The following is a 23,635-nucleotide window of genomic DNA, read 5'->3' on the forward strand; positions in this document are numbered from 1 at the left end:
TGTGTGTGTTGTATGTTTTTGTTTATCTTCATATGAGTAGCAGTTCAGCTACTTCATGTGACCTATTAGCAGACTTTCTTTAGCACTGTCAAATTAATCTGCTTTCCTTTTTGGTTGTTCTTTGTATTTGCATTTCGTGTTTTGAAGTCCTTTGTTCATAATGAAGTTTGTACTTCTGCTTCTTGTTATAAGACATTTTTTCAGGATGACAATGGACATGAAATAGACTGCTGCAGTGACCAGACTGGTTATACAATATTTGACCACTGGGCTGCACTGTGACCCATGTAGATACAGAGATTATTGTTTTGGCATCACTTAACTGCACAAGCTCTTTAAATATACGTTAAGATAAGATAAGATACACTTTATTGTCCCGGCTCAAGTGTTGCATACAGCTGCATATAAAATACAAGGTGCACACAATATAGATTCATGATCTCCATGTGTACAAGACACCGGACAGAAACATAGAAAATACACTATTGTACCTAAGTACATAGAGTTTATACTATACCTAAAATAATATAGCACGTAACTAGTGGTAAATAAAGTGGCAGAGCATATATGAAAGAATTAAAACAATGAAAATGTAAAAAAAAACAGATGTGCAAAGGAGGCAAAGTCTATAAATTAGATGTCCGATTAAGGAAAACAAGTTAAATAGTATTGCACTCACTAAGTGTCAGTATTACACATGAAACCATATTGCACTGGGTATACATCCTAGTCCATATAAATAAATAACTGTGCAATAGATAGATTAAAAGTCACACAGGTTGTTTGTTCAGCAGTCTTATGGAGAAAGGAATGGTTGGTGGCTCCACAGCATCTCCCAGAGAGTAACAGTTCATGCTCAGAGTTTAACATTTGTGATGGGCCTCTTAGTATCCTGTGCTTGTCTGTTCCTCATAGACAGAAAGGAGGGATGGGTATTCTTCTTTCCCCCGATCATTTTCATTGCTGTTTTCACCATGTTGTCGACTCTAGATTTTAGCTGGACAGTGAACAGTGGTGGAAGAAGTATTCAGATCCTTTACTTAAGTAAAAGTACCAATACAGCAATGTAAAAATATTCCATTACAAGTTAAAGTCCTGCAAGTATTAGCAACTTGATGTAGGTAAAGTATGGCAGTGAAAGTAGTGGTTTGGCCTCTGACTGATATATTATTATATATGACATCATTAGATTATTAATACTGAAGTATCAGTTTGTAAGCAGCATGTTACTTTTGTAGCTGCTGGATGTGGAGCTATTTTCAACTACTTTAAATACAGTTTGCTAGTTTAGTCCAGTGGTTGCCAATCTAGGGGTCGGGCCGCTCCAAAGGGTCACCAGATAAATCTGAGGGGTCGTGAGATGATTAATGGGAGAAGAAAGAAGAAAAAACAAAGTTCTGATACACAAATCTGTTTTCAGTTTTTGGACTTTTTCTCCAATCTTTGATTTTTGGTGAAATAGTGGATCATTTATTGAAATGAAACTATGTGAGAAGATTAGAGGGAAAAATCACTATTTGGTGGAGCTGTTAACAACTCATAGACATCTGAAATGTGACCCTGACTACACACCGCTTTTTGTAAGACGTCAAAAGCCAAAAAGGTTGAAAACCACTGGTTTCATCGCTAAAGGTATATACTATGCAGGATTTATATAGAAAACAATGTGTAGACTCATACAAAAGTAATTGCTCTCAATCATCAAAATGACTCAGATAAATGTAGTAGAGTAGAAAGTTCAATATTTCCCTCTGAAATGTAGTGGAGTAAAAGTATAACGTATCATAAAATTGAAATACTCAAGTAAAGTGCAAGTACCTCAAAATTGCACGTAAAATTGTAGTGGTGTTACTTTCACCACTGACAGTGAGGTTGCTGTATCTTGCCTAAAATGGCAAGACAATCAATGTCAATCAATCAGTGGCCCTTGGAAGTTTAATTAGATTATTTGACCAGTTATTGATGTAACTTTTTATCTAATTATTGTCTTCTCTAATACTAAAGAGTGAGCAGAGGTGTTCATTTATTATGATGTCAATGTCATATTCTCCTATTCCATCTATTTTAACAGTTTTTATGATGTCATTTTCCAATTGCTGTTTTTGATATAATTTTACTTTTTCTCATAAAATAAACTCCCACTATATATGTTCAGATATCCTCAGTAAAGCTTATATTTGTTTGAATGTTGGACTCATTTGCTGTATTTCTGTATATTAGCAATAGAGAAGCGGAAGACTGGCAAATTTAGGAAGAGCAAAAGGACTGAGCATATGACTGACATGCAGGCAGGAGGAAGCTGAAACAATGGGACATTGTATGAAATCATTAGTTTAAATGAACAACTGTGCATTGTACATGACCAAATCTGATTCGAGGGTTTGATTAAAGAGTGTTTCCTGTTTTTGGCTTTTGTAAAACAGTATTATTTGCCTTGACATGAGCACATGTGAATGGTTTAATTGACAACTGGAGAGCCTATGTGTCCATGGCAAATACAGTAAGTAGCCCGCACCAACCGGACTTGCTCTATAGTCAGTAGTATTGAGACATAGGAAGTTGATTTAAATTCATGTCAATTTCAAGAGGGAAGTTCATTTGGTCAGTTGCAGTGCATCTCAAATTGAACCATTTTTAGTGTAAAATCTCATTGCCCCATTTTTGATGCAGCTTGATTGGTAAGGCAATCTTTTTTTTTTTTTTACTGTTTTTGCTTTTTAGTTTAATCCAGGGAGTGACATTATTTTGATATTCTTCAAGAACTGCACTAATACGTGATTTAATATTTTATTTGTTCTGGTTTGAGCTTAACCTCAAAAATCAGTGACTACTCCATCACTTTTTATAGTAATCAACTAATGATTGAGCTTTGGAAGCTCAATAACATCACTTAAAAAAAATTTAATGTAACTGCTTTATTGTGTTTGTAAATCCAGGTGATGAGATTCATGGCAGCCTTGTCTACAAAGATGTTGACAGACAACATGTTACTGAGTGTCTTCTTTCTTACAGGTGAGTTGTTTGTTCACTCAGTTTTATTTGGAGACATTAACTTAAATCATTTACACTCTGAAACAAAGCAGAAAGACCAGAAACTTCTTACAACTGTTCACATCCTGACTGCAACGTCAAATGTTTTATTTTAAAACTGTTAACAGGACAAGAAAACATGCAACATACAGCTGCTGAACTGCATTTATTGTATCATGAACCATTTCATCATGGAGATTTTTCCACTTTATGTTAATCATGACTCTGATCTCACAGGTGCTTTGGCTGCTTGTCCTGATGATTCACACCTCTTCATTACTGCACCGCTGGAGATGGAAGCACTGAGTGGATCTTGTTTGCAAATCTCGTGTAACTTTAGTGGTCGACCGAGACAAGCATTTGACAGCAGGAGAACAACCATTGGGGTGTGGATTATAAATGACCCTAGATTTGGATACTATCCAAACAATGTGATTTTCAACAGTGGTCAGACAGTTAACACCTATCCAATGAACATTACTGGAAACCTGAGTCAGAATGACTGCACCACTCTGTTTTCCAGTTTAAACACAACATATACAGACAGATACTACTTCAGAATTGAGGGCAATGAATTGAGGGCAACAGCTGTTTGTGATCCTGTTCAAATAACAGTCAAAGGTAAGAGAGTTTTCTTTTTTTCAGTCATATTGTTGTTTAGAATAAAAAGGAAAACAGTTGCAGCTTTGGTCTGAACAGCAAACACCATGGCCCTAACCTTTACTGTGAAATTAAATATCTGATGTAGACTACAAAGAAAACTCAGCTGTGGTGAAATGTGAGAGAAACCAGCCTGTGAACATATAGTCATTGGTTTGAATGTCCTGACTCACAATTGAATAATATCTGAATATTTATATACATATATGAAGAAATCTTTATTAATATTGTCTGCACAACTATACAACAATAGTTACAAAATTGTCTTCATCTACTGTTTTTGCAAGAAATAGGTAATCAGTCATGTGTCCACATTCATTGAGGCACAAAGTCTAAATGAACCAGTCTTAGTTTGCTTAAACTGCGGATTCTGACAGTTACTGTCTCAATAGATGCTCACGATACTCAACAACCTCTGACAGATTCATGTCCCATGATGTGTTTTTTACAAATTGATGAAAGTTAGGGTGAAACATTCAATTTAGTTTCAGTTTTTCTGTAAAATAACTAACACTGACATGTAAAGTAAAGTAAAGTCTGTGTTTGATTTTAAACCACAGATTCTCCTCCGAGCCCCAGAATTGAAATCTCAGGTGAGCTGAAGGAGAAGGAGTCTGTAACTATAACCTGCTCAGCTTTCACTCCCTGTCCACACTCCCCTCCTAAACTCACCTGGAATCTCCAACAAGATGCTCATAACAAAATAGAGGAAAACGCAGATCGAACCTTTACGACTAAAATCCAGACGACCATCACTCTGTCTGACAAGCACGATGGATGCAACATCACCTGTTCTTCCAACTACTCTGTGAATGAAGGACAAAATGCTAAGTCAACAGAGGAAAAAGTGACTCTCAGTGTTTCATGTAAGGCAACTAGAGTTTGTTATTGGATCCTGTCAAAACATGATGATTTATGGGATGTCAGCTGATTTTTAAGGAATAAAAATAATCACATTTTCTTCAGATGCTCCCAAAGACACCTCAGCGAGGATCAGTCCATCAGGTTTGGTGTCACCAGGTAGCTGGGTGAACCTGACCTGCTCCAGCAGAGCCAAACCTGCTGCCAACTTCACCTGGTTCAACATCAGCAAAGATGGACCCATGAAAGTATCTGAAGGAGACTTTTACAGCTTCAATGTGACAGATGGAGGAGTTTATCACTGTGTGGCCACAAATGATCTTGGTAATCAGACGTCAGAGATCCATCTGACTATTAAAGGTAAATGCAGGACTGTACTGAATCCACTCTAATGTGGGACTTCAGAAGTGGTTGCACCAGCTATGATATATCCAAATTCAACCTTTGTTTTTGTTAAGTTACTTATATTGTTTTTGTGTCTATAAGTAGGACCAGAAATGCCTCATGAATCTTTTCAGCAGAGGGCGATTCTTGGAGGAATCATTGGGATCATCGTACTCATCTGCCTGGTTGTCTGTGTGTGGTGAGTATCACACATTTAAGCAGCTAACATGACATGGCTGAAGTTTCTCTGTGCTCACCTTAAATCTGAGTTTAAAGCGTGTACCTACGAGCATGATTGATGATATCACAACTAGTTTGGAGCCAATCATGGTCCAGTAAACAACTTACACAAGTGTGATCAGGAGACTTGAAGCCTCCAGTGATGAGAATGAACTTTACAGTGAAGTAGGAAACATCTTGTGTTCAGCAGTTAAACTTCTGAATTGAAAAATATATATTTGTATGTTCATAGAATCTGATTTAATGAAGAATAAGGAGTATATGTCATTTTAAGGATCTTAATGAGGTAATTGAACTTTTGGTGTTGAAAAAACATATTTGACACAAATTATTATTCCAAGAAGAAGTTGTGTATTCAGTTACTATTTACCCACTAGAGGTCGCCGTAGAAGACACAGTAAAGTACCAGGCTGTGGTTGAATAGTCTTTTTTGCTGAAAGATTCCTGACTGAGTGAAATGACCCAGAAGTATCTAAGTGGCAGCCACAATAAGAGCTGGTTGAATTCTCTAAATTTTAAGGAAAGGTGCTTTAGTGCTCTCCTTTAGCATAGGGTACACTTGACAATCCTTTATGAAACGAAAGGAGATAAATCTGTCCCACAATTCTTTGCGGCAGAAATATTTAAAGCGACCGAGCGACAAAATGATTGGTACAGTAGTAGTTTTGTAGGCCTAACATGTTATGCCTATCTTGCATATGTCTAACACTTATTTTCATACAATAATTGGGATTCAGGAGGGTGAGTATGAGCAAGCACTCTCAATGTGACAATTTCGTTTCAGTTTTGTGACTGGTAGCCTATATTCCTTTTTTAAATTCAATTCCGACCTTAGTAATGAAGTAATAATTTTCAATGCAAGCGTGTAATCACCGCGGAGGATGGGCGGGTCACGTCCTCCCCAATATATGAAACATAAGACTTTTGTCCCCTCCTGTATTTGTAAATGACACAACATCAGATTCCCCCATAGGCTGAAAGACAGCTAATTTGTTTCCCTCAATATTCAGTGTTAAACCGTCTCCAAAATGCACTGGATGTGTATCATTCACAGAAAACCTCCTGTGTCTCGTTTGTATTCATGTCCAGCAACAGTGTATAACAGCGGCTCGCAAGTGCACGTGCCATAGTTTTGGGTCTGTTCTCGTGCACCATGCACAGATCTCTGATCCACACAGGTTCACGCACATCTACACAAGCAGTGGTTTTGTTAGGGCTGATCATTCAGATGTAACAGTGCGGAACTTTAGCCTATTTGTAGCGTCGGAGGGAGGGGGAGAAATATACTGCGCAGCACATAATACATGCACACAGGCAACGGATGTTTTAAGGATGCAGACAGCAAAGTTATTTTTACAGCTGCAGTTTCTGCGGCTGTCTCCAGTATTTCCGGCTTTTCTTCACATTTCAACACAGAGATTTGTCCATAATAAAAATTGCAGAGAGCACATATATTAACCTCACTAACAAAGTTTGTTAAGGAGCCACAGTATTGCCATTAAGGCAAAAATCCCAGAAACAGAAATCTCCAAACCTGGACAAATAAAACGGAGGTAAGCGAGGGAACAAAGGGTGAACTGACCCTTTAAATGGACCAGTATGTAAGCATATGTCAGGTGTATCTGAGGAATTACAAAGTTCACCTCCGTAAAGAACTGACCATCAAGTCCCTGAACACAGTAACACTGAAACTCCTGTTTGTGTATAATAATAGACATATCTGTCCAATCAGACAACAACTAACTTATTGTACAACAAAATGTTATTCCTTCAATGATTTACTTTAATGATTAGAGGGGGTGCATTCAGTATATTGGAAATGCTTCCATGCATGCAGTAATGTCACTACAGACATAGCACTTAAACAGCAAAACTGAAAACTGTAATTACTTGACAGGACAGAGGAAACTCTGCAGAGGAGAGAGAGTTTGGACTTTTAGCTATTTAAAATAAAAAATGCCCCAACAGCTGTGATGGAGCTCAGGATTCATCCAAACTGTTTCACAGTATAAACCTGGACATTCATACCACATGTAAATCTATGAAAAAAAGTATACATATTGTATTGGCCTACATTATTTATTTGACTGTGTATGTTTAATTTTATACCACATAATCACTTGGTCCCCCCCAAAGCCTGACTGAAGATTTCGCAGTTGTGTTGCCTTTATTTGGAAGGTCAATGTAAGGATATGGGACACATGGGGAGAGAGAAATAGGAGTATGATCAGGCGGTATCTTGAGGCTGAAGCCAATGTTTAAGTACCTGGCTCCAATAGACTCCCATTCAAAGTGTCACCTTCTCTCTAGAAATACTAAGTCAATCATTTTTTAACAAGTCATTATGGTCTCAATCTTTAAATTCAGGTCCTCTGATAAGTGTGCTGGTGGTCGATTTGGAAATTATTGCTTCATTAATAAGATTTGAAGACTTATAGTGGCTTTGATGTCTGCTGTGTGATTGACAGCTGTGATTGACAGTTTGCTCACCTGCTGCTCTCCCCGGCTCTGGGACTTGAACTGGATTGGACTAAGTTGCAATATTTCAGTAAGTTTAATGTTTCTTGATCATGATATCCTGTTAGCACAATTTGGCAGAAGTCGCTAACGTCAGCCCAGGTGCACACTGCTTGGTGTTCTCAGTAAGCTAGCGTTAGCTTAGGTCCGAGGTAGCGGGGCATGTTTCCAGAGTGTGAAAGGAGACACCCTGCACTCCTTATTTGGAAGGTTCTAGCTCCAAACAGAAAAAATGGTGCAACAACTTTTTTAAAGGTTCCACCTGGAACCCTTTCAGAAGGTTCTACCTAGAACCCAACATAAAGCGTTACACCTAGAACCGTCTGTGAAAGAACCCCCACTAGGGGTTCTATCCAGAACCTTTTCACCTTCTAAGGGTTTCAACTAGAACCCACCCAGGGAGTTCCACCGAGAACCCTTTCATATTTCAAGGGTTTCACCAGGAACCCTCTTGTCTTCCGAGGGTTCTATAAAGAACCATATTGTATTCTACAGGTCAGGCAAAAATGATTGAATATCATATATTGTATATTGTGGTCATCCATCATTTTAATAATCTATGGTACAACTACCAATGTTTACAATGTTGACATTGAGAAAACATTCAAACAATTTTTAATGAGAAAACAAAATTATTTAAATATCTGGAATGGAATCAGCAACATGACAAATAAGACACAAGCCAGGCACATCAGGCTGCCCTCAGCAGGTGAATTCATGTAATCACCAGCAATGGTGACATCACAGAGAGGAAAAAGAAAAAAAGACAGTCAGTAGCATCGATCTAAGGTACACTTACTACACCAGATGAAGCAGTAAGCCATCTACAAATACCAAAGTAATGCATTGTCCAATGAGAGCAATCAGAGTATAGGGACATAATGGTGACAGTGGAACAGATTGAATAAGCCTGTCCTCCAACTCCTATACTAAGAGCCTCCACTGGCACACAATCAGGTGAAAGTGAGGGAACCCCACAAAGTTTACACATTAATTAATTTAAAATAGTCCACCTTTCACCATTAAAGTCCTTAGCTAGAGTCAAGTGTAAAGGTAATGGAAGACCAAATGATTGGCTTATCATTTTAATGTGCAGAGTTGTGCAAGGATGATCATTTTCTCTGTTAATGTGTGCATGTCCTTGAGAGAGGGAATGTGTTTTAGGAGGACCACTCCTCTCTTTTCATCTGGTTTAGGCTCAGATAAGGTAACATCCTGGGTCTTGGAGTAAACAGGACAGGTTAAGGGGTCAAAGGCTACATATAAGATAGGGCCCTTGTTTTTCTGTGTCCTTGGGAGATGTTGCTCTTATCTAGCATACATGGGCATGTAAATGTATACCTCATAGCTGTTTGCCATTGGCTGTAATCATATAAGCTGATACATTGACCATTCACAAATTACTTCTTTGTTCCTTCTGCAACTATAATAGGTTTGCTCTTTGTTCGGTGAGACAAACTGATGCAAATTTTTTGTCTTCTGTCTCCTTATTGTATGTTAATATTTTTTCATCTTCAACCCAGCAGTGTTTTGTGTATTGTTTCATGTGTGTTTAGTGTTGTCAGACAATTTCCACAACATGCTTGCTGAAATAGGATATTAGATTTAGCTTACCTTGATTCTCTGAAGTTTCCAGCAAGGCAGCCAGCTCCCAGGCCCCACACAACAAACCCCAGCCTTTCCCCTAGGAGACTGGGGTTCAATTCCCGGCTCCAACACCCCTCCACACTGTAGCCATCCATCCCCCCAGCCCTCCCACCATCCATAATAAAGGCACTAGATAAGGAGGGTCAACTGCCCACTCTCCAAAAAGAAAATAAAGGGCAATTTAATTAGGGCATTTTTTGGCTTATGAGCTCTTCCCTCCAGAGGCTGTAGTTGCAATGGTCAAAACAAAACTAACATGGTGGCTCAGTACGTAGGAGCACAGTAGTGCTATTTTGAACATTTGGGACTCAAGACATGATCTTCCCACCAGAGAGCACATCATGTAGCTATATTATAAATATGCACTGTATTCTTAGCCACTCTCTATAAAAGCACCAGTTAAGTGTACATCATGAAATAGAAATGATCAAAAAACAAAACAAACAGCTACTTCATAGCTCATACACTATATCAACAAAGTAATTATTCCACATTTAAAACATTTTTAAATAGATCATGATCATAAAATAATAACATAAATACTTTAATTGTAATATCAGCACTATTACTCCATTTTCCCCACTGTTCCTGTCTCGTTACCCAAAAATAATTCTACTATACTTAGAAAATTCTTACAGTGTAATTGATCAAGTAAGTTTAAAACACAAATTTGTTTCCCCTTCATTATCTAACCTCGGGTCTTCTTCACTTGTGTTTGTATTAAATTCATATGCTGTTTACTAAACAATTAGTTAATATTGGCTGTAATTTCAAGTGTTATCAAAATGTTTCTACATTCTACATTATTATATCTACATTATTTCCTTTATTTTACAGCATTCTCGTGTCTTTGAAGTGGTTCCGGTCGCCAAATCCAACTCCACAACAAACTCAGGTGGGAAAATTCTGAACTTTGGAAACACAACAAATGTGACAAAACATCATGTTAGCAACCTGCTGTGGTAGAAGATTATGAGTATTCACTCTCCAAGACTGAACAACACACAAAAGAATGGACAATTGATCTTTTAGCTCTTTTGTGACACAATATAAGATGTTTTGTTGCTGCGTACAGTGACAGCAGATTGTTCTGATCTTCACTGCTTTATATAAGTGAGAGCCAAGTCAGAGGTTGAAAGAATCATTTTCCAAATCCAAATGAAGGTCCCCCTCCAGCTCCTCATAACTTTTCTTGTTTGGTAAATTTTTTGCAGAGTCAAACAGGTGAAGAGCCAGCCAGTAAAACAGAAGAAGAAAAAGAAGAGAAAGGAGAAGAAGACATCCATTATGGAGAGATTGACTTCTCCAAACTGGGATCTAAACCGTCCTCTGACTCAGTGCAGGACAGCGGACAGCAGCTGGATACAGTGTATGCACAGGTCAAAGTGTCCGAGCCAACAAACAGCTAATACACACTGCTGACAGCCCAAAGGACCTGTATGCTCAAGTGAAGAGAAACTGAGAGTTGTTTTATTGTTTAAAGAAAGCCATTTGAGAAGAATTCATATAAAATGTTTCTTTATTTTTATCTATACACAATGTTCTTTTTAGTCAGTTAATATAGAAAAAGACACTGGAGCCTGGACAGAAAAATGTTTTTGTCACTGTTTACTGATCACAGACAGGAAGCTTAAAACTTTCACATCCTGCAGGTTTTATCATGTCGATGATCAGCTTGTTCATATGTGTGTGCTGACCTCACACAGCTGCTGTTGACTGATTTGTTATTCAAATATCAGATACACACAAATAAAACTCCCAAAGCTCTAAATGGAGAACAAGACTAAAAGACACCAGAAGCAGTTCTGCACACTATTAACACTTTAGTACAAGATTATGTTTAATTTGAAATGTTTGTGTCAAAGTTTGCAAAAGTGAAGATTAAAACATATAAAAACATTTTTTATGAATTAAAAATTTTCATTAATAGCACTGTAATGAAAGCCCATACATATGAAAATAGACCAGTGTAGGGAGGAAATGATAACAATTACTTCCTTGTGTGTTACAGAACTGAATTTATAGTGAAGAGGTCTGAATCACCAGTAACAGGAAAAGGTTTTGGGTCTCACAGAGGCCATCTGCTCTAATAATGTATGCTGACATCAAATGACAGATAGTAGAAAAACATATTTTTCTAGTCCTCTAATTATATCATTTAATTTACACATCATTGATTGTATTTGCTTAATTCAACAACAAATTCACTGATTATTGTAGTATTGTAGACCATGTTGACTATGTTAGTTTTACCAATGAGCACTAAACACAAATTACAGCTCAGGCTGATGGGATGGGTGAGTTCTGCAGGTATTTTGTTATAAACCAAAGTACAGAACGAAATTAAACTTTGACCTGATGATGGCACTGAATGAAAAGTCAGTGGTTCACCAAAGTTATTATTACACTTCATCCTGAGAGGGGACATGACTGTCATTTACATCATCATTTGTGTTTGAGCACTAGAGCTGTAGTCAGCCAAAGAAAATCTTGGTCGACTGAAATCGTACATAATCGTCAACTAATCAATTAGTCACGGGTGGGGGGTTGGATGTAACGGAACACAGTGCACAGTGAACTCAGCAGTCACACATTTCTCCATTCTCTATTTCTCTGTTTTGTGTCTTCAGGTTAGGCTAACCCATTGTTGCTAACTTTGGAACTAACCCCCTTCACTTTTCCAGCACTTGGAGAAACAACAGACTTGACTTTTTAGCATTTATTAACTGTTACACTGTAGTCTGTACTGTACATTTACTGCCAGACTGACAACTTACTTCTAACCTTTTACTCTGCTCCACTCGCATCCACCGTCACTTTCCTGCCACTGACTCTTTCCCACTCGTTACGCAAACATACTATGCAATGCCGTATTCCTTAACAGAGTTACGCGACCAATAGTTTCCCAGGCAACGACACAGAGGTAGACTCACGTACCGGAAAAGCGCTGCAAAGAGACTCCCAAATGAATTAATGGATATTTGGCGTTATTTTTGACATTAAAAAAATATTTTTTGGCTTGGCGGGAGTTCTTGTTGTTATAATTATAGGAGATACACTGATTCAGTAAACATTCAGTACGTTCAGTAAATGCTCGGTAAACATTGAGTGCAGTTAGACCTAGTAGTCTCCATTAGGTTTGGCGAGTTCAAAGTTCTGAAAACAACGGGGCTATTTTGAATACACTCCCGTTTTCACGGGTAATTTGTTAGTCTGTCCCTCCTGCCGCAGGAAATAATGGATTAATCCTGGAAGGCTATTGATGTAGCACTTTTCTCCTTATGAAAGTAACACTGCAATTATTCGACCAATGAGAATTTGGTTGGACGAGAGCATATCGACCAACTGATCGACCAGTCGACTAAAGTCCTATTGAGCACATACACAAAGGTTATGATAGCTGTGTAGCTAACTGCTAATTTAATGTGTCATCAAGAACAACAGTGACTCTGTAAAAATTACATTTTGAAACAACTCACAAACTAACTTGTGTCACTGTGATGGCCCCAGAGCCTGTTGCCTTTGGTCCTGTGGTTTGTGTCTTTGTGTTGCAGGTCCTTGGATGGGTGGAGCTGAGATGCCACCTGACTACTAACTGGGAACACCTGGCCCCAGAGATTACTTAAGACCACCTGCCCTGATTCCAGTTCTCTGATCCCTTCCCCACTTTGGTTTGGTTTTGCACTGACAACATGCACCTTACATTAGACAACGCATTCATACACTTTCAAACATCACTGATACTGACTTCCACACCCCATTGCAGTTATTATTGTTGTTTACTTTACTGAATTTCGGTTCGTTATTGCTGAGTTTGGCGTGCATCTCCCTCTCTTGTTGTGGTCCGCGAGCCGGTCATAACAGTTGAGCGCTTGTTTTTTGTGAATAGAAAGCGGGGAGTTTTTGTGGGTTTTTTCCTTCTTATTTTCTAAGTGAATCAGTCTTTGTTAATTTCTATGAAGCTTAGTCTAGTTGAGCACTTTTGGTCACATGAGAGAATGTGTCAGTCCGGTTAATTTGGCTCTCATGCGAAACTGATGTGATGTGTGAGGGATTCCCTCTGCTGGCTGTTACGTAGGCAGCCTTATATGGTAAATTTGTTGCGCTCTGGGGGATGCACCCGAGGCGTTTAGTTTGGGAACGCATTTTTCTGATTTGTGGTTGAAGGGAAGTGTTTTTCATCCTGCAACTGTCATCTATGAACTGTGGATATTTGCTGAGGCATAGGAATGTAAGTTGCCAGTTTTCTGGAGGAGGAGTTATGTAGCTAGTTTTTAAGGCAGTCAGCTAGTGGGGAAGCTCTGATTGGAGACTGCCTATTCCTCATGTGTGCACTGGGGGGTTAACACGTTTTTCCTCTATTCTCTTGTTGTGAATATTGGTAAGTTATGGAGAAGATTGTGAGAGCGTTTGTGCAGGCGCCATCTGAAAGGTTTTTGGATCAGTGCACAGAGGCTCATCTGAGTTTTACAATTTTGATGTGGGTGATTGAAAGAGCTAAAGAGACAGTGAAGGCCAATTTGAAATTTTGGGTCCCTCCTTGTGGGATAATCAATGTTTTTCCAGATCAATTTACTGTTGCCTTTTGCCTCATTCAAAATATTGAGATAAAAACGAGATTTAGCTTCTCTTAGCTCTTGGATAACTTTGTTCCTCAAACCTTTATAAATCAGCATGTCAGTGTCTCTTCTAGTTTGAACTGCCGTTAATAATTACTGAGACCATATGAGTGTAACAACTCAGCAGAATGTATTTAGGGTCTCATAGCAGTTTACTACTTACATACAGTTGTTTGTATGAATTGCTGTTGGAGCATAGCTATCCTTATTATATTTAAGATAATCACAGAGTATCTTTATTCTACTTCCTTACATATCTTATAGACATGAAATTAAAGGAAACTTACACTTCCATTAAAATGAAATGGATACTTATAGATGCAAAACAAATTGAACCCTTGAAACAAATCAGTATCAGTAAGAGTCATTTCTGACCAGTTCATGGACTAGTGCAACCTAAACTGTCTTCAATCTTCAAAAAGTCTCTTTTAGTAGGAATCCAAAGGGGCCCTTTAATTGTCTTTAATTGGGAAATGAAATACTAAAAGTTGTCCAGGAGGTTTTGTATCAGCAGGCGTCAGTTCCTCTCCAACAGCCACAGAAAACAAGCGGTCCCTCTTCACCTGAAGTCCACCTCAAAGCTAACAGGAGAATATCACATAAGCAGGTGATTTGAGGCTAATGAGTGCAGAGAACAACTAGCTCTCACAGGCCACAGCTACAACCATCTGAACCCTTATTAAGTTCAATAATAAATAGCAATATTGCTGTGGTCTATCTTTAATATACAATACAAACTATAGCTCATTCTAACTTATATTAAATGCAAAACACACATTACTCCCTAACATAAGGAAAAACTATGACGTCTAAAGCAATATATTCCTTTGACATTTAGCTTAAAACAGCATGAACTATGTGAGTTTACATTCTGGACACAGAGGTAACTTGTACTTATTCTTGCTGAAGTCCGCCCAGCATGGTGGCTAATTAGCGATTAGTTTAACTCACGATTAGCGATTAGCATGCTAATTAACATTAATTTGGTCGTTAAGACTTTACCATAAGGCAGGCAACACATTGCCATAAGACAGACAGATGTTACACATCTTAAATATGCATGCTCACCTTTGTCTATAACTATTTAAAAATGACAACAGAAGTAACCAAAAACCAAATTTGCCACCTGGCTTACATTTAGGATAACCTACTTCATTTATGTTCAATGATGTTAGCTGAACTGACACATTGCATAATCAGACAAAGTTACAAAAGAAAATTCTACATTACTAACTAGTTAAATATCTGTTTCATACCTCTGATCTGTTGTTCTCTAATCTGTTATCACAGCCAGCAATGAGTAACAGAAGCAGCGTTGCTGAATGCACAAATGTAACTGTACTATACTTCAACTGTTTACTCTTCCCTGGCCTGATGAGTTGGGGGTGGGGGGTGGAATTATGTTTCTGTGAAAGTGCGGGTGTCACAACACCCTTAACACCCACGGCTGCGATGCCCCTGGGTTATGATCTGATAAGCCAGTGATTCAATTATAACTTTTAGTTATTCTTTCTGGTTTGTTAGTAAATATCAGATCAATTTATGTACTGGAACATTTTGCAATCCTAGTTCGGCCTTTTACTAGTTGTTCTAGTTGGAATTTCTCTGATCATTTTTAGTTTTTTCCTCTTAGTTTTATCCTCCCAGTTCACATTAAAATCACCCATAAGTAATAATTCTTTGTTGAGATTGCACTCTTTCAAGACTTCTGTGAATTGATCACAGAAAGTGTCATCTGCAGAAGGGGGCCTATAGATACCTATGATGTTAAAAGACATTTGCTGGGATAACATATTCTAACGTGTTACCTACATTATAAACCACACGTTCACATTTGATGTTGTCTCTCACATAAAAAAAAGCACCCCTCCTCCTCTTCCATCAGGTCTGTCTCTTCTGAAACATTGGTATCCAGGCACCGTGAACACACTTGCAGGAGTTGTTTGTTTCAACCATGTTTCAGTCAGACAGAGAAAGTCCAGATTTGAGTCAGACACAAGATGAGTTAGCTGATTGCTCTTTGCAGTAATGCTTCTGATTTTAAAATGTCCATTCAATAGCCCCCTTGGTTTCAGCTTCGGGTCCATAAGACTTTTGCATGATTGACAGTTTGGAAGGTTTTGAATAACCTCTGCCTCCTCACTGCAGGGTTTTGACACACAGTGGTGTCAGTAGCAGGTTTTGTGAGAGAGACACTGGACCTATCAAGGTTTCCACAGCCTGGTAGTGAAAAGTCATTCATTGAGACGTCATGCCTTGTGTTAACAAAGTTTAGTCTGTTAAGGGAGAAGCCCAGCTTAGAAAGTTGCTATTCATTCATCACTGGCACCAGAGGAGTCCCAGACACACTCGGGCACAAATCAGCATTGAAGTTCTGCAGCACTCCATGGGTCACTGGTTCAGGATTTAGTTGAACATCTCCGGAGAGCAGGATCAGCATGAAGAGGAGACCTGCTATTCTCCGAAATGGGGTGGCAGATGACCTGTCCACTGGATCAGTGTTTCGCTCTGGTACCTGGGCTTGTCCGTGTCGCAGGACAGAGGAATACATTGCAAAATATCCCAGTAAGTTATGATGAAAAGTCACTGTAGGAGTGTCAAATGGCCATGAGCCAGCATTTGTCCCAAGCTCAATCACTCAGTGTCCCAGTGGTTTTCCATCAGTGTTGATTGCTCTGGCCAGACAGACACATACAGGCAATACAGCAATGAGTACCAACAGTAGTCCAAAAAGCACTCCATGAAACACAACCCAGGTGTTTTTGCTGATGAAACACTGTTTGAACTTGACGCAGTTTTTGACAGGCATGCTCTGTGGTACGATAAACGGCCTTGGATGACAGTCCTATGTAGCAATCTCATCCAGGATCCCAGTGGCCAGAGAGTGGAAACTCCTCTTAAGCCCGTCAACACTGGCCCAGTGCACCCGGAACCTCCTCTCGAACTCAGCGGGGAGAAAAGGCCGCCATCTGGGCGGTTAGGAACCCCAGAAGATCCATCTGGCCAGGACCGTTTCCTTCAATGTTGAGATGGACGTACAGATGGTCTTACTTGATGTTTGGCAGGTTCCATTGTCTGAGAAAGCACAAGAGATTGCTGCGTTCATTATACCCACAGGGTTATATTCTTATAGTGTGATGCCTTTTGGTTTGCGGAATGAGCCAGCAACCTTTCAGCGCCTGATGAACAGGTTTGTTGGAGAACTGGAAGGTTGCTCGGTGTATCTGGATGATGTGGTCATCTATTCTGATGATTGGGATATCCATCTTGACTGCATTGAGAGGTTGTTTGACCGCTTGGCTTATGCACATCTGATTGTTATCTTCACCAAGTGTGAGTTTGCAAAGACCACAGTTTCTTATTTGGGTCACATGGTGGGGCAAGGCAGAGTGTGTCTGGTGCGTGCAAAAGGGCAGGCTATTGATGACTATGCGCCGCCCACAACTAAGAAGGAGCGTTTTTTGGGACTAGTTTGTGGGAATTTTTCTACTGTTATTGTGCCCCTTACTGACTTGTTAAAGGCTAAGGCCAAATATGTGTGGTCTTCAGAGTGTCAGAAGGCTTTTGAGAGTGTTAAAGCACTCATCTGTAACGCTCCTGTTCTGCTCCACAGCAGAAAAAACTTTTCAAACTGGAGGTAGATGCAAGTTATGTGGGTACAGGGGCAGTGCTGTTACAGCCTGATGATTTAGGAGTGGATTTATTTCTTTTCAAGGAAATTTAATAAACATCAGCTGAATTATTCAGTAATTGAAAAGGAAACGCTAGCCTTGATTTTGGCTTTGCAGCATTCCCATCTCAGGGTTCATCAACTCAGAGTTCAGGGTTAGACTCAGAGCTTGCTGAACCTGCTTTTCGAAACAGGCCCCTGGCCAGTTCCCCATAGAATGTATGTATGTAATACATGAAGTCTATATTTTAATCTGTTCAAATGGGTTAAAATACTCACAAGATGTGAGCTGTGAGGGTGAGAACTGCTTATATTTGTCAAATATTTATATCACTCGGGTCAGCTGATCTTCAGTTTTACAACAAAACCAAATGGACTTGCTCTGTGGGTCTTCAAACACAGGAAGTCGAATCTGATTTATATCACAAAAGCTAAAAAGGGAAGTTGGTCTGTTACATTACAGCACAGCTTAATGAACTGAACGATTTCATTTGAATATACCAAAGGACCTTACTGCTGTTTTTGATGTGAGCTTGTTGGGTAAGACCTTAACTTTTTAACCCAGAGTTATATTATTCTGTTACTCCTCTGAAGTGGGAAATATTTGAGATAATAACTTATTTCCTATTATTTGTTTAGTTTAGTAGAAATGGCACCTAATAAATGAGAGGTCACTGTACCATTTTATCATTAACAGATACCATAATCTCACTACTTTGGTATTATGTAGAATTTAAATCAAATATAATATTTCATAGTTCTGCAGATTTACATCCCTTGTTTGAATGAGTGAATTTTAAGAGACTAATTGGTTTTAATATAATAAATCAAAACTCCATAACATGATTAAAAGAACAAAATATTCCTACATTGTTGTGTTTGTAAATCCAGGTGATGAGATTCATGGCAGCCCTGTCTACAAAGATGTTGACAGACAACATGTTACTGAGTGTCTTCTTTCTTACAGGTGAGCTGTTTGTTCACTCAGTTTTATTTTGAGACATTAACTCAAATCATTTACACTCTGAAACAAAGCAGAAAGACCAGAAATTTCTTACAACTGTTCACATCCTGACTGCAACGTCAAGTTTTAAAACTGTTAACAGGACAAGAAAACATGCAACATACAGCTGCTGAACTGTATTTATTGTATCATGAACCATCTCATCATGGAGATTTTTCTACTTTATGTTAATCATGACTCTGATCTCATAGGTGCTTTGGCTGCTTGTCCTCATATTCCACACCTCTTCATTACTGCACCGCTGGAGATAGAAGCACTGAGTGGATCTTGTTTGCAAATCCCGTGTAACTTTAGTGCTGGACCAGGAAAAACATTTGATGGCAGCAGAACAACCTTTGGAGTGTGGATTAAAAATGACCACAGATTTAAAAGCTATCCAAGAAATGTGATTTTCAACAGTGGTCAGACAGTTAACACCTATCCAATGAACATTACTGGAAACCTGAGTCAGAACGACTGCACCACTCTGTTTTCCAGTTTAATCACAACATATTTAGACAAATACTTCTTTAGAATTGAGAACGGACCATTCAGTGAAACAGCTTTTTGTGACCCTGTTCAAATAACAGTCAAAGGTAAGAGAGTTTTCTTTTTTTCAGTCATATTGTTGTTTAGAATAAAAAGGAAATCAGTTGCAGCTTTGGCCTGAACAGCAAACACCATGGCCCTAACCTTTACTGTGAAATTAAATATCTGATGCAGACTACAAAGAAAACTCAGCTGTGGTGAAATGTGAGAGAAACCAGCCTGTGAACACATAGTCATTGGTTTGAATGTCCTGACTCACAGTTGAATAACCTGAAAACTTGAATATTTATACATTTGAAGAAATCTTTATTAATATTGTCTGCACAACTAAACAGTAATAGACACTACTGTTTGTGTATGAAATAGGTAATCAGTCATGTCTTGAGTTATTTTAACTCCTCCGTTGAGGAACAAAGTCTAAATTAATTAGTCTTAGTTTATTTAAATTGCAGATTCTGACAGTTACTGTCTCAATGAATGCTCACAATACTCAACAACCTCTGATAGTTTCATGTCCCATGATGTGGTTTTTACAAGTGGGTAAAAGTTAAGGGGAAACATAAAATTTTGCTTCAGTTTAGCTATAAAATAACTAACACTGACATGTAGTGTAAAGTCTGTGTTTGATTTTAACCACAGATTCTCCTCCGAGCCCCAGAATTGAAATCTCAGGTGAGCTGAAGGAGAAGGAGTCTGTAACTATAACCTGCTCAGCTTTCACTCCCTGTCCACACTCCCCTCCTAAACTCACCTGGAATCTCCAACAAGACGCTCACAACAAAATAGAGGAAAACGCAGATCGAACCTTTACGACTAAAATCCAGACGACCATCACTCTGTCTGACAAGCACGACGGATACAACATCACCTGTTCTTCCAACTACTCTGTGAATGAAGGACAAAATGCTAAGTCAGCAGAGGAAAAAGTGACTCTCAGTGTTTCATGTAAGGCAACCAGAGTTTGTTATTGGATCCTGTTTAAACATGATGATTTATGGGATGTCAGCTGATTTTTAAGGAATAAAAATAATCACATTTTCTTCAGATGCTCCCAAAGACACCTCAGTGAGGATCAGTCCATCAGGTTTGGTGTCACCAGGTAGCTGGGTGAACCTGACCTGCTCCAGCAGAGCCAAACCTGCTGCCAACTTCACCTGGTTCAACATCAGCAAAGATGGAACCATGAAAGTATCTGAAGGAGACTTTTACAGCTTCAATGTGACAGATGGAGGAGTTTATCACTGTGTGGCCACAAATGATCTTGGTAATCAGACGTCAGAGATCCATCTGACTATTAAAGGTAAATGCAGGACTGAACTGAATGCACTCTAATATGGGACTCCAGAAGTGGTTGCACCAGCTATGATATGTCCAAATTCAACCTTTGTTTTTGTTTAGTCACTTATATTGCTTTTGTGTCTATAAGCAGGACCAGAAATGCCTCATGAATCTTTTCAGTGGGGGGCGATTCTTGGAGGAATGTTTGGGATCATCGTACTCATCTGCCTGGTTGTCTGTGTGTGGTGAGTATCACACATTTAAGCAGCTAACATGACATGGCTGAACTTTCTCTGTGCTCACCTTAAATCTGAGTTTAAGGCGTGTACCTACGAGCATGATTGATGATATCACAACTAGTTTGGAGCCAATCATGGTCCAGTAAACAACTTACACAAGTGCGATCAGGAGACTTGAAGCCTCCAGTGATGAGAATGAACTTTACAGTGAAGTAGGAAACATCTTGTGTTTCAGCAGTTAAACTTCTGAAATGAAAAATATATATTTGTATGTTCATAGAATCTGATTTAATGAAGAATAAGGAGTATATGTCATTTTAAGGATCTTAATGAGGTAATTTAACTTTTGGTGATGAAAAAACATATTTGACACAAATTACTATTACAAGAAGATGTGTAATCAGTTACTATTTACTCACTAGAGGTCACTGTAGACCATAGGATGTTGTGCTGCATGTTTGGTAAGAAACTGAGAAAAGAGGTAGTAGTAAAGTACCAGAGTCAAGTGTCTCACTCTCTTTCCTTGATGTTTATGTAATTCAGGCCCCATGTAGCTGTGTTATAATTATGCTTGAGTGTGTAGTACAATGGGACAGGGCCTGAGTTCATTGCTGAACTGTTATATGTATTATTATCCTTCAACTTGCCTCTTTTGAGTTTTACCACAAATCTTTATTCCTAATCTTACTCAACAAAATTAATATGGACACCACACAACTGTACTAACTTTAAATGCAATAATCCTGATACAGGTATTTATTTACAAAATGAGATAATAAAATTTGATAACTCTTTCTTTATAAAATAAAATATAAAAAAATACTCAAAATGTTATAAATAAGTGTATAAAATGAAATATCAAGTTTCTTTAGTTTTAAACCTTTTCCTTTAAATTTCAAAAATCAATTTTATAACTTTATACCTCTTTTAATCAGAATAAGTACCTTTTAACTATTCTTTAAATCAAAGTATCTTTTAACTTTCTTTTAATTAGAATGAGTACACTTTTAAATAGCACTATATATATATATATATATATATATATATATATATATATACCTTAAATCAAAATAGTTACCTATCAAATGCCTCTTGAACAGAAAATTACCCTTCGAATATGGTTAATGTTAACAAAAACAAAATTTTTAATTTCATACACAACCCAAAATCACTCAATGTTTACCTGTGGGCCCACACACACGCACACCTTCCCTCTTTATTCAATAATTTAACCCTGTTGCAGGCCTGATTTGAAGCTGGGGTGTGGTGAGGCCTAAAAACTTAAATGGCCGCTTCACTCTGACATGAGCAGAAAACAAAAAGCATGTGCAAGTTCAGTTAGTACTCACGAATCCCAAGTGAATTGTTAGTGGGGATAGCAGTCACAGGGGCAATGGCACCACATCTCTGGGCTCCCAACTGGCTCCAGTGCGAACCTACACACCTCGCCACATTCTTCTTTATATACAGTCTGAAGGTATAACATGCAACAAGGAACCTGCGGCTGGGAGTTGAACCATGGATGTTGTGGTTGCGTGGTACGCACCTCAACCATTAGGCCATCTAAGGCCTCCGATTTTGTTTTTTATTTAGCACATGTAAAAATGAAGAGAAAACTGACATTTATTTGTTGAATTTATGAATAGCTCGCCACACTATTGTTTTTACTTTGTAAAGTCTATAAAGTTTTTAATCTTCAGGTGGATTATGCTTTGGATCCCATCACAGCTCCCACTATTTTATCATCACTTTAAAAAAAACATAAACAGCTATTTCATAGCTCATACACTATGTCAACAAAGTAATTACTCCACATTTAAAACATATTCAAATAGATCATGATCATAAAATGATTGCAACATAAGCACTATTACTCCATTTTCCCCACTGTTCCTGTCTTGTTATCCAATAATAATTTTGCTGTACCTAAAAAATTCTTACAGTTTAATTTGTCAAGTAAGTTTAAAACACAAATTTGTTTCCCCTTCATTATCTACTCTGGTCTTCTTCACTTGTATTTACAGACAGTGAGAATTAAATTCATATACTGTTTACTAAACAATTAGTTAATATTGGCTGTAATTTCAAGTGTTACCAAAATGTTTCTACATTCTACATTATTATATCTACATTATTTCCTTTATTTTACAGCATTCTCGTGTCTTTGAAGTGGTTCCAGTTGACAATTCCAACTCCACAACAAACTCAGGTGGGAAAATTCTGAACTTTGAAAACACAACAAATGTGACAAAACATCATGTTAGCAACCTGCTGTGGTAGAAGATTATGAGTATTCACTCTCCAAGACTGAACAACACACAAAAGAATGGACAATTGATCCTTTAGGTCTTTTGTGACACAATATAAGATGTTTTGTTGCTGCATACAGTGACAGCAGATTGTTCTGATCTTATCTGCTTTATATAAGTGGGAGCCAAGTCAGAGGTTGAATTAATTATTTTCCAAATCTAGATGAAGTTCCCCCTCCCCTCTCCTCATAATTTTTCCTGTTTGGTAAAATTTTTTTGTAGCCAGTTAGCCAGCCAGTTTAGAGCTAGCCAGTAAAACAGAAGAAAAAGAAGAGAAAGGAGAAGACATCCATTATGGAGAGACTGACTTCCCCAAACCGAGACCTAAACTGTCATTTGACTCAGCGCAGGACATCAGACAGCAGCAGGATAGGGTGTATGCACAGGTCAACATGTCCGAGCCAACAAACAGCTTAACACAGACTGCTAACAGCCCAAAGGACTGTGAGAGAAAATTGAATAATGGGTTATCATTTTATAAATCTTTTGTATATATGTTAAAAATGTTTGTTTTTAACTGAATGTGATGTAATGTCATTGTCATTCTGGTATACATGTTTGTGAAGAAATCCTACTCCTAGGCTAGTTGAACTCTTGAACTTCTTTCTATTTGAAGATTGTTTGCTGAC

General features: G+C 38.3%; 2 protein-coding genes and 1 long non-coding RNA gene across 6 annotated transcripts in view; 2 read left to right on the plus strand and 1 right to left on the minus strand.

Moving 5' to 3' along the window:
* Positions 1 to 2,943: 2,943 nt before the first annotated feature.
* The window catches only part of LOC121887964 (cell adhesion molecule 3-like), a 31,912-nt gene continuing 11,220 nt past the window's right edge, over positions 2,944 to 23,635 (plus strand). The window contains exons 1-6 of one of the 2 annotated variants that reach the window (XM_042399153.1): positions 2,944 to 3,012; positions 3,268 to 3,651; positions 4,251 to 4,556; positions 4,657 to 4,911; positions 5,038 to 5,134; positions 10,177 to 10,234. In XM_042399153.1, the coding sequence (XP_042255087.1) occupies positions 2,949 to 3,012; positions 3,268 to 3,651; positions 4,251 to 4,556; positions 4,657 to 4,911; positions 5,038 to 5,134; positions 10,177 to 10,234 (1,164 nt within the window). In that variant the 5' untranslated portion in view covers positions 2,944 to 2,948. Of the gene's footprint in view, positions 3,013 to 3,267; positions 3,652 to 4,250; positions 4,557 to 4,656; positions 4,912 to 5,037; positions 5,135 to 5,577; positions 5,917 to 7,643; positions 7,724 to 10,176; positions 10,235 to 10,553; positions 10,575 to 23,635 lie in introns of those variants that run through there. The other variant, XR_006093101.1, reaches the window with a different exon arrangement.
* LOC121887975 lies at positions 4,412 to 5,612 on the minus strand. The gene is made up of 3 exons (XR_006093103.1): positions 5,546 to 5,612; positions 4,646 to 4,765; positions 4,412 to 4,496 (listed from the first exon to the last, which is right to left on the minus strand). It is a non-coding gene; the product is annotated as an uncharacterized LOC121887975 (long non-coding RNA).
* On the plus strand, positions 15,687 to 23,544 carry LOC121887970 (vascular cell adhesion protein 1-like). 3 transcript variants are annotated; one of them, XM_042399158.1, is made up of 8 exons: positions 15,687 to 18,168; positions 18,520 to 18,595; positions 18,844 to 19,227; positions 19,820 to 20,125; positions 20,226 to 20,480; positions 20,607 to 20,703; positions 22,849 to 22,906; positions 23,229 to 23,544. In XM_042399158.1, exons 2-8 carry the CDS (start codon positions 18,523 to 18,525, stop codon positions 23,247 to 23,249), a joined length of 1,194 nt encoding a protein of 397 aa, XP_042255092.1. In that variant the 5' UTR covers positions 15,687 to 18,168; positions 18,520 to 18,522; the 3' UTR covers positions 23,250 to 23,544. The 3 variants fall into 3 exon arrangements, with proteins under 3 accessions (XP_042255092.1, XP_042255094.1, XP_042255095.1); XM_042399160.1 differs by having other exon boundaries at positions 20,610 to 20,703; XM_042399161.1 differs by having other exon boundaries at positions 22,849 to 23,544.

Source organism: Thunnus maccoyii, chromosome 21, assembly GCF_910596095.1.
Source record: "Thunnus maccoyii chromosome 21, fThuMac1.1, whole genome shotgun sequence".
Taxonomy (NCBI): Eukaryota; Metazoa; Chordata; class Actinopteri; order Scombriformes; family Scombridae; genus Thunnus; species Thunnus maccoyii.